The 15,548-nt window shown below is 46.1% G+C and overlaps 1 protein-coding gene and 1 long non-coding RNA gene across 4 annotated transcripts; one reads left to right on the top strand and one right to left on the bottom strand.

Moving 5' to 3' along the window:
- Positions 1–642: 642 nt before the first annotated feature.
- On the bottom strand, positions 643–15,313 carry LOC135385901 (aminopeptidase N-like). 2 transcript variants are annotated; one of them, XM_064615519.1, is made up of 21 exons: positions 15,261–15,313; positions 10,237–11,182; positions 10,017–10,172; positions 9,857–9,959; positions 9,584–9,707; positions 8,904–9,061; positions 5,761–5,874; positions 5,572–5,706; positions 5,451–5,516; positions 3,757–3,822; positions 3,526–3,689; positions 3,287–3,378; positions 2,225–2,355; positions 2,115–2,170; positions 1,841–1,988; positions 1,708–1,787; positions 1,534–1,647; positions 1,211–1,384; positions 1,004–1,147; positions 873–945; positions 643–818 (listed from the first exon to the last, which is right to left on the bottom strand). In XM_064615519.1, exons 1-21 carry the CDS (start codon positions 15,262–15,264, stop codon positions 669–671), a joined length of 3,198 nt encoding a protein of 1,065 aa, XP_064471589.1. In that variant the 5' UTR covers positions 15,265–15,313; the 3' UTR covers positions 643–668. The 2 variants fall into 2 exon arrangements, with proteins under 2 accessions (XP_064471589.1, XP_064471590.1); XM_064615520.1 differs by lacking the exon at positions 5,761–5,874.
- On the top strand, positions 1,345–12,467 carry LOC135385902 (uncharacterized). 2 transcript variants are annotated; one of them, XR_010420532.1, is made up of 3 exons: positions 1,345–1,463; positions 7,205–7,316; positions 11,789–12,467. It is a non-coding gene; the product is annotated as an uncharacterized LOC135385902 (long non-coding RNA). The 2 variants fall into 2 exon arrangements; XR_010420531.1 differs by lacking the exon at positions 1,345–1,463 and adding an exon at positions 2,466–2,773.
- Positions 15,314–15,548: the final 235 nt, after the last annotated feature.

Below are 15,548 nucleotides of genomic sequence, written 5' to 3'. Positions count from 1 at the left end.
CCCCTTCAGTCTCGTTATTTAATAGCCACACATCGTGTGTATCCTTGCAAATTCATAATGACCAGGTAACGGGGCAGGTGGCACAGACAGCCGCAAAATTCGGTGTTCGATTTGCTTTATGTACAACTGCCCAAGTGAAGATTATGCCGATAAATGCACTCCCACTGATCAAATAAACCCCTTGCGAATACCCATCAACCTATATTTTCAATTTTGGCACAAGTATTTGAATTCGTGCCACTCGCTGGCGTGCCTGTGGTCAAGGCTCTTTCGTTGCGGCCTCCCGAAACTCATGATCACACCTTCTAGAGCTGGTCAGTTTGGAAATCAATTAGTTCCTTTTTTAATTAATATTTTCTACTCGATGCCTGATACGACTTCTGAGACTACCAAATGCTGGAATATTGAAGCGCAACAAATTTCAGCTACATCAGTTTCAGTTTCTGGAAGTTGAACTGCATCACGTAGGTTGAAAGTTGAAACCCCCCACGAAAGCGCACCAAGGACCTGCATGTGGGATGAACCGTCGACGCGTCGACAAAACGGTGACTAAAATTCGAGGTCTAGAAACATGGTTTCTAGAAACATGGTCTAGAAAACATGGTCTAGAAACGAGGTCTAGAAACACACTATGGTTCGAGATACATCAGCAGCACTTCTTTATTGTTCTAATTCGCGTGCACCCTTAGCCAGGTCTGGAGCTCCTTGTATTGAACGGCCATCCACTGTCTGTTGGTCTTCACTGTTTTCATCATGGTCTGGAATGCCCAAGTAGCCTCCACCAGTGTGTCATTGAAGTTGTAGTAGATTGAACGAACCTGCATCATATATTCACGTAAGAATGCATTCTACCCTTCATTCTGCATGCTTGCCTCATCGAGTTCTTTCTCGTCTACAATCGTCGCCGCTACTCGCAGAAGAATGTGAATGAAATCCTGCTGCCACCTGTAATAGTGCTACCACATTGCATCACAGCTTTTTGCCAGTTTCCCATGGTACCTACATGATGAGCATCGATGGCCAGTTTCGTTTGATGAAATCCAGAACGACGTTGCGCTCCGCTGTACCTCTCCGTGCTACGAGACTGAAAATCTTTACGCAGTCTTCAGCGCGCAGTTTCTTTTCATTCAGTGTCTTCTTCAGCAGACTGAAAAGTGAGTTATCAGCGTTGCGTGTCCCGTGATCCTGTATTACTCCCGTCATCCCTTACGTCCTTGTGACCCTCTGATTTGATGAACAAGTCAAAGCCCATATAAGTTCCGTCCGCTCAAGGCTGCCCACGTGAGTGTCACCCGTAAAGCTGTCCCACAAGAATTTCCAATCAGAATAATCCCCTAGCTCGATCGCTTTGCAGTAGACGAAACCACGATGATTCCGGGATATCCTGCAACCATACCACGAACCGTACGCCTTAGTCAAAACGTTATGGTGTTGACATTCAGTGCATTGAACTGAGCTATCATGTGAGTATTTGGCATGCTGGTCATTCCTCAGTATCGCATATACTTCTATAGGAAACAGGAACAGGTATACATGTTGTGCTGCCCAGAGCTGTTCTTCCAGGCGTTGAACGCTGTGCGAGCGTGGTCGATACAAGGTGTATGGTTGTGCATGCAGGCTAGCTTGTATATCTCGCTGCGTAAAAGCCTGTGGGATGAATATACAGAGCTTGTCATCCACAGCATTCCTGAAATCGGGGACGCTTACGCTGTTTGTACGTCTTCGGTTGGTCTTCCATCCCAGTTGAGCGCTGTATAAACTGGAGTAATCAGGCGGAGTACAAACGCCTGAAAATTATTGTTCGTCATATCTTTGTCAACGGCGGCGCACAGAGGCATACCCGCCATTTTTCCATGAGTGACGTGGCAGCTAAGAGAGACTCGATGTATCTCCAGGCGTTAAGAGCAGCTTTCCATGGCACGTATTCCATCTCGTTAGACAAGTACTGACAGGCTGACAGTGCGATACTCAACTGTCCGCTTCCAGATCTTTGTGAAACAAATTTCTGCGTTCCAGTTAAACACAGGACGCTTCCTTGTGCTGAACAAGTAACGCTATTTCGTCCTTCTTTAGCTAACGCGGCAACGTAACTTTGCAAGTCCTGATAGTCTCACCGTGCAAAATCGAAGAGGTCGTTTATAATCTGCGCCCGATTGAGAAGATGAATTTTCTAGGAGATAGAGACATAAATCAACCACAGCAATGACGTAAAACATGAACTAACCGTGTGATCTTCCCTCAGCTGCCTTATCAGCATCATCCAATTCCTCTTATCGTAGTTTATGCGATAAAAGCCTTTAGCCTTGATATTCAGCAACAGCCACGTATTGTTAGGGACACTCATCCTTACAGTTTCTGCAAAATAAGCGCAAACTATCTAATCGTGTTGTGTGCCTGATGTTTTCAGCTTTTCGATCAGTAAAGTCGCAACACTAGTCCGTTGCGGTTATGTTTATACAATTGCACAAGGCATAGTGTGCGTGGAAAAACAAATGTGCCCCCACAGGAGTATGGGCACTACGAAGTCGCACAAATTCTATATTCATATAGACCTGTTTCTGCGGGCCAGGTGGCGTGAGTGAGCAGCAACGTCAGCACCCCAAAATGTATGCAACCCGCAGTAGTTAAGCAGACGGCGGCTCACTTTCAAATACATGCTCTCGACTTGTTCGCACTGGGACAAAATGCACGGCTTTTTTCCTAGGATTTCTTACTGGTTTCGTAGCTCTCCTTGGTGCCACACCGTTTGAAACACCATGCAGAACCCCCTGATGTAAGTACCTACACTTGGATCCGTGGCCGCTTGGGCTTGAAATGTCGCTGTGCAAACTTTGCTGCAACAGGCCTATGTGTAGCATTGTGTACCACATTATACTGCCTTGTGGAAATATCACCGCTGCTTCCGTCTAAAGCTATATTACTTATTGCGCTACTCATTATATTCGTGTCTTACTTGTGGCTTGCACTCCTAAGTGTGATATGTGCATTTGTTGTGTACGATTTCTGTGTTAGATGTAAGATGTTTCAAACCAGATACTCCGGCAACAGAAGCTGCTCCTGCTGGGGCAAGTAAAGTAGTTGCCATTTTACATCGGGATAAACTTCCTTCCCGGGATATAATCCTTCTGAGCATTATTTCTTTCTCTGTTTTGATTCCTTCATCCCGTTCCCCTGCTGAGTCACAGCCACCACGAGCCTCTATTCTCAAGTGTGCTTAGCGTTATATTTGTACGACACTCGTACTGGTTGATATGCACGTAACTTGGTTACTAAAGTAGGACTTTACCTTGCCCAGTTGTGAGCCACGTAACGGGTGCATGGTCCACATAGGCTGGCTTCGCACCCGTGGTGAATGTAATTGGTATAAACCACAGCGGACTAGACACAGTCATGAACACATACAAATGAAGCAAAGAGAAAAATATTACTGTTTCGTAGTACCTCTCGCACAGAAGCACACTTTCACGAGCCCAATATTAAGGCGGACAGACCTTAGGAATACAAATTATAGTTGACCCTCCTGACCTGTTTTCACTTTCAGGTTCACAGAGGTAGTAGCGGCTTTGAGAAATGGTGGCACTTCCGGTCCGGTAGAAGCGTTTCACGGTGACAACGGGGTAGCCCTTCTGGTGGGTCCATGTGTGCATTACGCCTGTTGTGTTTATAGCATCGCCGGCAATATGCTTCACCTGTCACGTATAGAGCGCTTGATCAGAAACTAATTCTCACATAATGAGCGGGTCTTTGGCACGGTACCTTGTCGAATGCGTTCCAAACAGCAACCTCCGTGACGCTCTCGTACTTGTAGTATTGCAAAAATATCTGCAGCATTTAACGGTAGTCGTGTCATTAACGTTGCCGATGCCTTTGGCATCCTCTCTCGTGCGTTATTCAGGGGCACGCCTTTGCCGCCTCGTATTATCCGGTGCAGATCGGCGTAGGCCTGTGCTAATATTCCGAATTTTTGGATACCGGAGCGAATAATTGCATGTACGAGTCGAATACTGAATTGATCTATCTATATTTGAATCTCGAATCTATCTCGAATCTATATTCGAATTTCGAATTGAAGCGGTATCTTGTCTAAACAGAATGTACTCGTATAGTTTCTAGGTTGCACTCGTAAGCCCGAAAACATGAGAGGTATGATGCAAGGCGAGTGCTGCCTCTGTGCAGATTCGTGTGCTGCATATCCGTACCCATGTCGCATATTGTTCGCAAAAACTATTGCAACAATTATGTGTTTGCAACAACTACTCGCTTCGTATTCGCTTCGGTGACTGGAACAAACTCACCACGAAATCTTTATTAGCTTAACTTATTAATTTAGAGCAACTGGAAAGTGAATGGCACACATCTAGAAACCGTATGGTTTTCTGAAAGCTTGTAACTTGGACGCGTCAGATACGCAGTGGTTCTTTGTTTTGAGCATTTTTCGAGCAATCCAATTTCAAAAATTGCTACGCAAAACAAGCTAGCGGAATCCAGAATCGCCCCAACCCTGAGCAGACCCTGAGCTAGGCGACTGGTGCGCCATCTATTGAGGGCGCCAGACTATATGGTGAGAGTGCAGTAAGCATATCATTGCAAAGGCGCACGGTTTGTGTGTTCGGGAACACAAGAACGCAAACCACACATTCGTTTAAATCACTTGGATGTGAGGTTTTGCAAACAGCAGCGATACAGCGAGCAGACGACGCAGAGACGCGGAGAGAGAAAGAGAAAGGCCAACAGATGGCGCAGATCACCTCGCAGGCACGGAACTCGGACGTTACTACCTTTAACAGTTTAAAAAGAACTTCTCAGGAATTGCTGTTGTTCTTCAAAAGAAGTCTAATAGTAATAGTAACCTTTGTCAAATGCGTTACGTTGTATTTCAGTATCACGTGATGTCTGTCCGCCCATACGGGGCCTACTTCAACTTTGTTCTTTGCGAACGTTGAGGGTCGCCACCTTTCAGTTTCTAAAAGTGTTCAAAATTAATTACTGCGTTAAGTATGAAAAACTGAGAGGTGATGACTTGTGTGTGTGATCACACAGCCAAGTTCTGCATGATGATACCTTGAAACATTGTGGTTATATCTCACTTTACAGTATTTTTAACTATACGAGTAGTTCTAATAATTTTGCCAAAGAAATAGAGGCGTGCTTATGTACGGCATAGTATTATGCATATTGCTCTACCTTGATACCTTGTACTTTAGTTCTTACTTTGCACTTATACCTTGTACTCAAGTCGCGGTGCCTTGAAAATTTTCTGAGGCGTGTTGCTTAAACTCTGTAACCCCCTCGTGCTTTGACTGCCAATACAGAGCCAGCATTAAGAGTAAATAAGCAGATTTACTATTCGCATAGCCCTATATAGAGAGGCAGGTCGAGCTTGCCCGTCACACTTCCCAGGTATACTCCTACATTTATTTGCACTCACGTCACATACATCGTCCACTTACGTTTAAGCCTTTTCGAAAATTTTCGCCATCCAGAAAGTCCTCCAGCATTCTAATCAGGGCGACTCCCTAACGTAAAGACGCAATAATTTCAAACACTTTGATCTTAGTGTAAGCAAGATACCTTCTTTGGATTAGCGTTAAAGAACGGCTGTGTTGTTACTCCCAGAGAGTCTGGCTCCAGTGTCATCGATAAAGCAGATTCGAGGCTGTCTCTGTACATGGCATCGTGAACTTCGTACACCAGGTCCAAGCCATCCTATGGGAGTTAAACGTTAATATACGTGTAGCTCATCTTCAGGCTTAGTCTTACAGCATTCCAATAATCGTCTATCCTCTTCAGCACAGAATATTTGTTGACGGATGCCACAGCGTAACTCAGCCAGATGCTGCTCCACCATGACAAAGTCACATGGTTACCAAACCACTGCGCAGATAGTATGAAATCATATAGGTTTAGCGTCATTTTATTTATTCCACTGACACATGGGCAATCTTCAATGGCCATTGAACATGCGTGTAGCTCCACCTGGCGTGTAACGTGTCAATCTGTCAGAGAGCATTGGATCAATGCTCTTTGAGAATTTGACGCGTTCTACGCTTGGTGGCGCCGCGCGCACGTCCTTTCAGTGGCATCCTTCACCTGTGCTCAAAGGCATATGTTTGCAGCGCGGGTAAGTAGTATCCACTGCCATTCGCAACACACGCGGCGTTGTAATGCGGGTATACCTGCATATATAATGCCTGGTTCACACTGCTACTTCTCTCCGTTGCGGGTACGGTACATGTCGAGGGCTAATGCGGATGTCGTATTACGCGCTGTTGAGACACATGCGTTCTTGATACGGAAAACGCCTGTGTTTGGCCAGTCACGCCTCCACTCTTTCTACGTCTATCTATCTATCTACACTCTCCAGTGCACCCTCGCTCATTGGTCAGCTGCGTAGCCAGAGGTAATCCGTGCGACGTGGAGTTCGATCGAGACAATCTCTTGGGGTGCGTATGCTTTCTGGCTCGCCGTATTTCGTTGCCAACCGCGCCGCGCCGCATCCATAACGCATGAGAATGCAACAGCGTGAATCTCCGGCATCACCCGCGGACCCAGTGCAGGTAAACCGCATTTTAAGCTTGGTTCACACTGCTGCGCGGGCGAACCTTGGTTACCGTGGCAACAGACGCGCGCGAGATCCTCGCAGCAGAATGCAAGGAGTTCGCCCGAGCTCAACGTTTTCCGACGTACGCACAGGCCCGCAAGAGGAGAAACAAACGACATGTTCCGCGCATGCGCGTTGAGGCAGACTCCTCTGTGTAAGACGAATTCCAACATGGTCGTTGTAAGTATGGAGTGCGTACAGGGTGCAAGAAAAAAAGATGCAGCATTCATTGCATATCCTTGGAACTGCCAGCACTTTGTCGCACCACACTCAAACATGGACAGAAAACCCTCTGCAATAACGCTTCGTGGTCAGATGTAAAAAAAGACGCGTATTGGCAGCCACTTGTGGTGCCTGCACGTATGTGAACAGTCTAGAGGATCGCTTTTGTCGCACGCATACGTACGCAAGAGTAAAAATGAGAATCCGCGGAGCCTGTGAATAACCTTACACAAACCAGTAGCGGATCCAAGGTGGGGGCGATTGGGATTTCCATCGCTCTGTCCCCTCCCCCGCTACGCGCTCCGACAAAGAAACCGCCACACCCACCCCCCAAACCGAGGGTCTCCATCTGCCCCTGACACAAACTTTGATTTATTGCAGCATTCTGCCTCGGTCCCTCCGACCTGCTCAATGTCCCTGCATGGACAGTCCAAGCATGTTCATGTCCATTGACTGTTCAACCATAGAGAAAAGGGACGCTGCATTTTCGAAAGTGAGTGTACTCATCTGTTCTAGAGAGCATCACATATAGTTTTTGTGTTTGCTATTTTCGCTCCTCGACCCGGTGTTGCAAGAACGAACAATTGGTAGTTGGGTTCGTGTCGTCCATGCAGTTTACATTCTCCTTGTCACTGTGTGCCTTAAAGGGGCCGTAAACAGGCCACCAAACATTTCTGAAATAATGATGCCCCATGAAAGAACGCAGCTCATAATACCCAAATATACATTTCGTTCGGCTCGTGTCAGCTCATTGACCCGTATAACTGCTTTCAAAGATGAGTAACCAGCGAGCCTCTCTCCACAACGCGTACGTCGGCTACGTAGCGTTTTGCCGTCCAATCGGGCGGATGAGCTGCGCACATGACGTTTCAAATTACCAGCCAATAAACATACTTCGTTATCAGCTGTGAGTCGGAGCGCTCAGTTTGTTTGTGTGAAACGACGTTTTGCGCTCCGTGGTTCCGAAATTCAACGTCATGACATCTTCAACACCTTCGGCTGGCGCAAACGTCAACAGCTGGGCTGCTATCACATGACGCGATTCGAACCCGGGTTCCTCCCAGTCACGACGTGACATGGGGCTAGATTTTGAACTTTTCGCTATCCCGTAACGCTCGCTAAACGCTCGTGCTCCCCGGTTGACGGCCAATGCGCGTGACGGATGAACGCGCAAATTTTGAAAAATAGCTATAACGATCGCTATGTGCACATCAAGATTGAGCCCATGGCCAGCACGCTATCCACTGCACCACGCGAGCGGGTGACGCGATACCGCGTGGATCAAACCAAAGTACGGCAGCCCAGTTGTCGGAACCATTCGAAGATGACGAAGATGTTCCATCGCGCACCTACCTAAGATTACGAAACTGTAGTCCCGGATATTCATTCGCGCAGGTGGTGTGCTGCGTGCTACTGCCCAGAAAACGTAGTGCGCGTATGATACCTAAATTAAACGCATTTCTTTCTCAGTTTGAGGCTGTAACTGTTTAGATTTTGAATGGAAGAGGATTCACGTTCATCTAGTCCAATTCCGCATTTGAAATAAAATCATACGTGGAACACTCAATCGTAATTTGCGGGGAAAGAGCTACGTCAAAATGACGTAAAGTTAGAGCGCGGGGCGGAGCTAAAATGCGAAAGAGTGCAGTGAATATTTCATCCGTATGCAAGCGCCTTTTGTTTTTGAGCGTTAGTAATTGCAAGGAGTTTTTACTGACTAAGTTCCAATAATATAACACAGAGAAATGTGCACCTTTTGTACCTGTTTACGGCCCCTTTAATCTGAATTGTTTGCTGAACCGGTTTAGCCCAGTTCTAAAATCGCGAAAAATTCGGTTCGGTTCGGAAAAGCATAACGGCTCAGTGCCACCTTGGTTGAACACTCTCTCTGTGGTCTAACAACGAAGGACGCTGCAGTTTGCGAGACGCGAGAACGGTTCTACCGTAAAGAATATCACTGAATAACGCGCAGCGCCTCTGGGTGACATTTGTTGCCTTACATAACGCACCTGGAAATGCACCCGGTATGCACCGGAAAATGCGGATTATTCGTTCGACAAGGAAGAGTGTTGGCACGTACCTGTCCGGAGATGGCGTGTGCGAGCACCGAGAGATGATGCACAGCGTCCCTGGCCATTGTTTTTCGCGGATTTAAAAGCAGAAAAGCCGGTTCTCTCATAAAGATTAGTCCAAAATAGCCGGCGATTTTTATGGAACAATTTGCGAAGGCCACGATATCTGGAACGTTACATATAACTCAGTTTTATACAGAGTTAGGTATTGGAGATAGGATGTATCCAATAAAGAGACAGATAAGACACATAAACATGATCTGTCCAAGCTTGGGAGGCCCACTTCGTGGACAAGAAAATGCACCTCCCCTGTATGACTCGCTAGGTCAAATATATTAGATTCAGAAAAGTCTTCAGGAACCAAATTGTGCAAGCTGGCTACTTATGCCCCGTCTTTTCTTTCGAGTGGAGTTTTGCAAGTAAATTACCTCCTCCTTATGAACCCGCGTATAGATAGTCATTGAACAGACGCCTCTGTAGTTACTACTCCACCAACGCTCTGCTACTATTACATGCTTACAACGTACGAGTATGTGCTTACATTGTAATGTGCTTACCATGTGCTTACAAATGTACGCTTACAATTACGCATGTACTTGCCCAATTGGCAATGTTGTTAAATGTTTCCTGTACTGTGAAATACGGATACGGGAAACGAAACGAAACGCTAGTCCAATTGAATGCATACCCAGCTTCGGCATGGGGTACTTAGTTTCAAAGTAGTCTTCATAGTACTCCAGCATCTTCGGCACGATATCTATTGCCATTTTCTGGGCCAGGTGTGTCACAGCTGCTCGTGTCCACATTCGCATCTAAGTAGTCGTCAAACCATATTGAGCATGATGAACAGAATATCAAACACTGGATAAAATGCAGGTGTCCTTCGTTAATGAGAGGAGGCGGCGAAGTTATGACCGGTTACACAAACCACATTGTATGCAGCGTCAACGACAGCACTCACCGTTCCCTTGCCAAAAGATGGAAAGTCATTGATGGTGAACGCAATTAAATACGTTGGGATATTAGGTGTTCGGGCAAAATAATCCGCCACAAGGTTATTAGACCTTAGAAATAAAAAAGCCGACGTGAGCGCATAACTCCACAGAGATCTCTACTTTTACCTCCTTTCAGTGCGCTGGACAGGCATGTTGCTGAGTGTGTTAAGTTCCTTGTTTCGGACTATGATTATATCGAAGCTAGCACGTAGGCCAGGGTCATCGAAACACGGAAACACTCGTCTAGCGTGGTTTGGCTTAAAATTTGTCAATGCAATCCACCTATAAACAAATGGGGTTGCAATGCACATTAATGGACCTGTCCCCCATTAACACAATCACTTACTTGGCCATACCGCTGCCATTATAGTACATCGTCCTATAAAGGCCCGTTGCTTCTTCACCCACCACCCCATGGTAGGTCAGTGTCAAGTTGTAGTGCTCGTTCTTGTGCAGGTTCTCTTTTAAATGAATGACTACAAGGTCATTGGGAAAGCTTCTGGTGATCTTGTCTAAAGGCAAAGGTTTTTGCACAGTTCGGAACGTTGCCACTAAGTTCACTACTTCGACCTGGAGCCCTGCCGTGGCGTGCAATGCTATCTTTGATGTGCGAGCTCGGCAGACGAACGTTACTGTTACACTCCCGTTGAACTCGAATTTCCCTTCCAGGTTCGGGTGTATTTCTACGACGTAGTGGACGGGCGATATTCCTTCTTCCAACTTCATGGGCGAGCTAGTACTGCTAGTAAGCGTCGTAGACGACGTCTCGTTCAGGTGCACCGGTTCTGTTGGTGCCGTCAAGTAACCCGCCGTTTCCTGTTTATCGCTGCTCACTGCCGAACCAGGCTCTGTTATGTCGCTGAACAATGTAACTTTCCTGACTAATCTGAACGACTTCCTGACAGGTCTTGCGTGCGGCATGTCCTTGATGCGTAGCTTGCGGCCGGCTTGGATTTCTTTAGGGACGTCTGCATACCACCAAGTTACAGGTCGTGCCTTGGTGGTGTCGTGCACAACACTATGGATTTGCGACGTGCTGCCCATGGACACTCCGACGAAAGAGCCGATAGAAGCACACATGATTACCGTAGCCGATGCGAGGACGAGACAGGGCCACCAGCGCCGTTGGGATTTCAGGGTGGTGTCCGCGTTCGAGCTGGCGACAGGACGATAGAGCTTGTTGCTTGAGTCATTGATCTCCGAAGGATTTGTGGCGCTGGTGTGCTCTTTTGACCACGGTACTGCCACAGGAGCCGTTGTGCGAATGGTGGAATATGGTTCGAAGTACTTCGCTGCATGGAAGTGCGAAGCACTAAAGCTACACTACAAAGCGGCTCTGACACACAAAAAAAAAAAAAATATTGCGATGGGATGAGAAGAAAAAATGAGTAACGAAATAGTATAGTTTTGTTTGACTTGTCTTGCTGTAACGGACGTATTGGTCAATGGTAAGTACTTCAAAGGCTACTTTGTCGGATTAATTGGTGAACGGGAACGAAGTACGATGCTACATACTACCGACCATCGATTATGAATTGATTCGAATTACGAACACGTAATTATCCAACTTAATCAACTTCTTTGGTTCAGGTAGATCATATGTATGTTTGTTTGTTTTTGTGTGTCTGTTGCCCTTGCTCGAGTTCTAACTAAGTTCTTCCGACCCTTCTCTTCTTCCGACTCTTCTTCCGATCCCTCGGCACCCTACATCTGTGTTTTCTTTTCCTAAAACGGTACAATGAACGTGGCCTTTTTAAAATGACTATATATTATTATTATTTCTCATTCCCTTTGCTCTGAAGCTGTCCTACCTGATAATCGGTTTGCCGTTCGGACTGTTCCCATTCACAGAGCCACAGTTATTGTAAATTATTATATCACCCTATCTGCCATTGCAGGCTACCGGAAACGGAGGAGGGCTGTTCTGGAGACAACCAGGGCGCTCATCGGTTGTCAACGTGCATGGCTTCCGTAATTCACAAACAAACACTCGATGTTGTTCAATGTTGATGCTGCTCAGTTGATTACTACACAATCCGCAATTTCGCTCGATTGACTAAGATGGCAAATGCCACCATCACTTCCGCAAGATATACGTCGCAGTGCTCCATGTCTATTGTACTATATCGACACGTTACAGCGTTACGTTTGTCCAACAGACGTTCATGCGTAACCGCTGTGAATAGAACAGAAGAATATGCAACCATTTCGAGGGCAGCCCCTCGTCAGCGTGTAAGGCGCGGTCAGATTCTGAGATTCAGACGAAAATTCGACCCTGGGCAACGTTCCTAGCAACATTCCGCCATACCGGCAGGCAGACCGCACGGCAATAACACCCCACCACCCAGCCAACGAACTGCACTGTGAGTGTACACCAGTTTCCAACCAACTGGACTGTTTGCTGCAGTGAGTGCAGTGCAGGGTGAAGTACAGTGCAAGTAAGGGGGTGTCGTGGGAAGTTGTGCCGCACTTCGTGCCACTGGTGGTGGTCTTTGTGTCATGGAAAAATGGTCTCACGTTCTCCAATCATTGTTGTAGAAAGTGACCCCACTCACGCTGTGTCCAGTTGTGTCTAGAGTGTTGTGTCTTCGTTTCACTGGAGGCAAACAGACCCAAAGCCGTTCCGAAAGCGCGGCGAGAGGAGCAGACGGGGCACAGGACGGCAGGTTTTTCACGGTAGAATACAAAATCTAGAATAGTGCCTTCGTCTTTCACTATTTCACTTCTGCCTCTGCAGAGCCTTATCCTGCACACCGATCTGCGGGGAATATCTTTGGAGCCTCGTAGTGCAGAACATGGCCTAACTATGGCGAGTGTTTACTTCGGGACGTCCCGACACAGGTCCGTGTGCATTATGGAATCTGTAGATGCTCGACGCTGCTTGGTACAGCGCTGGGCAAAAGTTTACGGAACACGCTCTGTAAGGGTAAGGTGGGGCAAGATGTGACGCGGGACAAGACACGACATTTTTTTGCTCGGCGCAGCCTGTCTCAGAGACGCTTTGGTCCATGCCCTTGAAACTTTACTTGCCTTTGGCTTCAGACCGCCGTGATATTCACGGGACAAGATACGACAATTTAATGTAACCTAAATTGAATGCAATTTAAATTTAATGTAAGTTAGAAACGGATAAAAATCAACTATTAGTTGGCTTTATGCTTGCTCCTCATAGATTTCTTTTTTTTTTTTTTGCATATTGCTTAGGATTTTCCAACAAATTTTCCTGTTTCCTAGGATATTCCCAGCAAAGCAGAAGCGCACACAAACGTGAGCGACCAGCGACACATCCGACTGGCGGTGCTTTGTTTGCAAAGGACGCCGGAACAAAATAGCACCGGGTTCTGTGTGGTTTCACTGCACAGCATGTGGGCGGTGGGATCAAGGGGGCTGTGTAGGGGGTAGTTTAGTAACGATCCCGTGGCTTGTATGAAGACAAAATCACGGAAAAAACGATATACGTCCGGTCTCTACATGCAATTTCCCTATTTTACAGGCCAAAAATTGTTCTCGATTTGCAAAATTTGTGAATTTTCACATGAAATTACCTCTTTCCACAACGGGTAATTACCGCGATCTATCTCCAACCCCTATCCCACTACTTCAGCGCCACCATCCCAATGAACCAAAATATGACACAAACTCAAAAATATAAAACTGAATTCTTTGACTTTTCAACGTTTTTCATGCAACTACAACGTTGATTTATTACAAATAACGCATAACATTAGGAAGAAACCGTTATGAAACACCGATCTCGCGATGTTGCCAAACACCGTAAGCGTGTGTATCAGACGACACTTCGCAGGTACTTGACTCCAAAACCACGAACATGAAGTTGTTCAAGTTCGGCCACATCCTCACGGACACGCAAACGTAGGTATCCTGAATACACTGGCAGGGTTTGGTGCCCAATAATGACGTAGAGCCCTCTCGATACATGGGATACACCACCTGATCTAACCTAACCTCAGTCACGACGGATGCACAGCCTACATGGGCTCTCTCGACACATGGAATATGTATTCGCCATACCTAACCTAACCTCAGTCACGACGGATGCACAGTCTACATGGGCCCTCTCGACACATGGAATACGTGTTCGCCAGATCTAACCTAACCTCAGTCACGACGGATGCACAGTCTAGATGGGCCCTCTCGACACATGGAATACGTGTTCGCCAGACCTAACCTAACCTCAGTCATGACGAATGCACAGTCTACATGGGCCCTCTCGACACATGGAATACGTGTTCGCCAGACCTAACCTAAACTCAGTCACGACGGATGCACAGTCTACATGGGCCCTCTCGACAGATGGAATATGTGTTCGCTAGACCTTACCTAACCTCAGTTACGACGGATGCACAGTCTACATGGGCTCTCTCCACACATGGAATACGCACTCAGCTGACCTAACCTGACCTCAGTCACAATGGATGTTGTAGTCCTAATGTGTTCCATATACTATATATGTGTGTGTGTAATTTGATGTGACATTTGTGATGCGTGAACATTCTACGTCGAAAAACGTACAGAATGTGACATTTGTCGAAGACTCCCCATGTAAAACACCACTTTTCCTCTGATTCATTTGTGCCTCTGCTAATAATTTCCAATATTTTTGTACACATTTCAATATTAAATACTGTATTCCAGACATATACAAACAAAACACGCCTATTTCTCATACTAAAGTCCTTGCTTGGCATGCAGTTTTCTGTTTTACATGACAGTTGGCCCTAGGAGCTTTAACTCTTCTAATAACCCTGTTCTGACTTTCAAGAGAAGATATTGCATTGAATGTCCATATTCACGCGTGTCGTCTGGCAACAATGACATAAAGCTGGCATTCGTTTCGTAACGTGCACTGGACGTCCGTATTCACACGTATCGTCTGGCAACAATGACCTTACCGTACTCCTGCTAAATCTACACCCATCCGTGCGATGCGGGATCGTTACTAAACTACAGCCACTTTGTTTTCTTGGATAGCAAAAACAATTTGTATAGTTCATTACCACGAGGTGTCCCATCTTGCCCCAAGCGATGTCTCGTCTTGCCCCGAGGGTTGTGGCAAGATGACATAATCTGCATTTTTGAATTTCTTACACTTATAATTATTACATTCTTAGATTCAGTATATGACCTCCTTTCACTTCCGTGCAATATTAGCCTTCCAAACGCTTTCACTAATTTTTAAAAACGAGTGGTCTCGATACGGAACTACACCCGAATTTAATATTCAACTGCAAAATTTGGAAATTTCTGTCGCCCCTTGCCCCACCTTACCCCACATGAGCTAACCGATTACTCATTGTAGCGCCTTAAATTAATGAAATGATCGAGATTACAAGAAATTTTCGTACTCACGCATCCTGTGGCACCGAAAATTCTGAACCACGCGCCTGGCTTAAGTTTCTTCTTCTTCTTGCCCAGTCCCTTGCAGTCATAATTGACTGTTTAGCGTGAGAGGTGTAATCATAAAATAGTTTTAGCTCCATGGTGCCGCGTGATTTCCTTACATCAGCTGAATGTTTTGTTTTTTCAAAATTAGTAGCAGACGTCCGTTTCGCTAGTAGGGTAAGGTGGGGCAAGATGAGACACAAATTTGCAATTCAAGATGATTTTTTTTTCCTGTTTTTCAAAAACTAGCCATAC

The sequence above is a fragment of the Ornithodoros turicata genome, chromosome 2, assembly GCF_037126465.1.
Source record: "Ornithodoros turicata isolate Travis chromosome 2, ASM3712646v1, whole genome shotgun sequence".
NCBI lineage: Eukaryota > Metazoa > Arthropoda > Arachnida > Ixodida > Argasidae > Ornithodoros > Ornithodoros turicata.
Note: the sequence above shows the minus strand (reverse complement) of the source record. Positions and strands in the feature narration are given on the sequence as shown.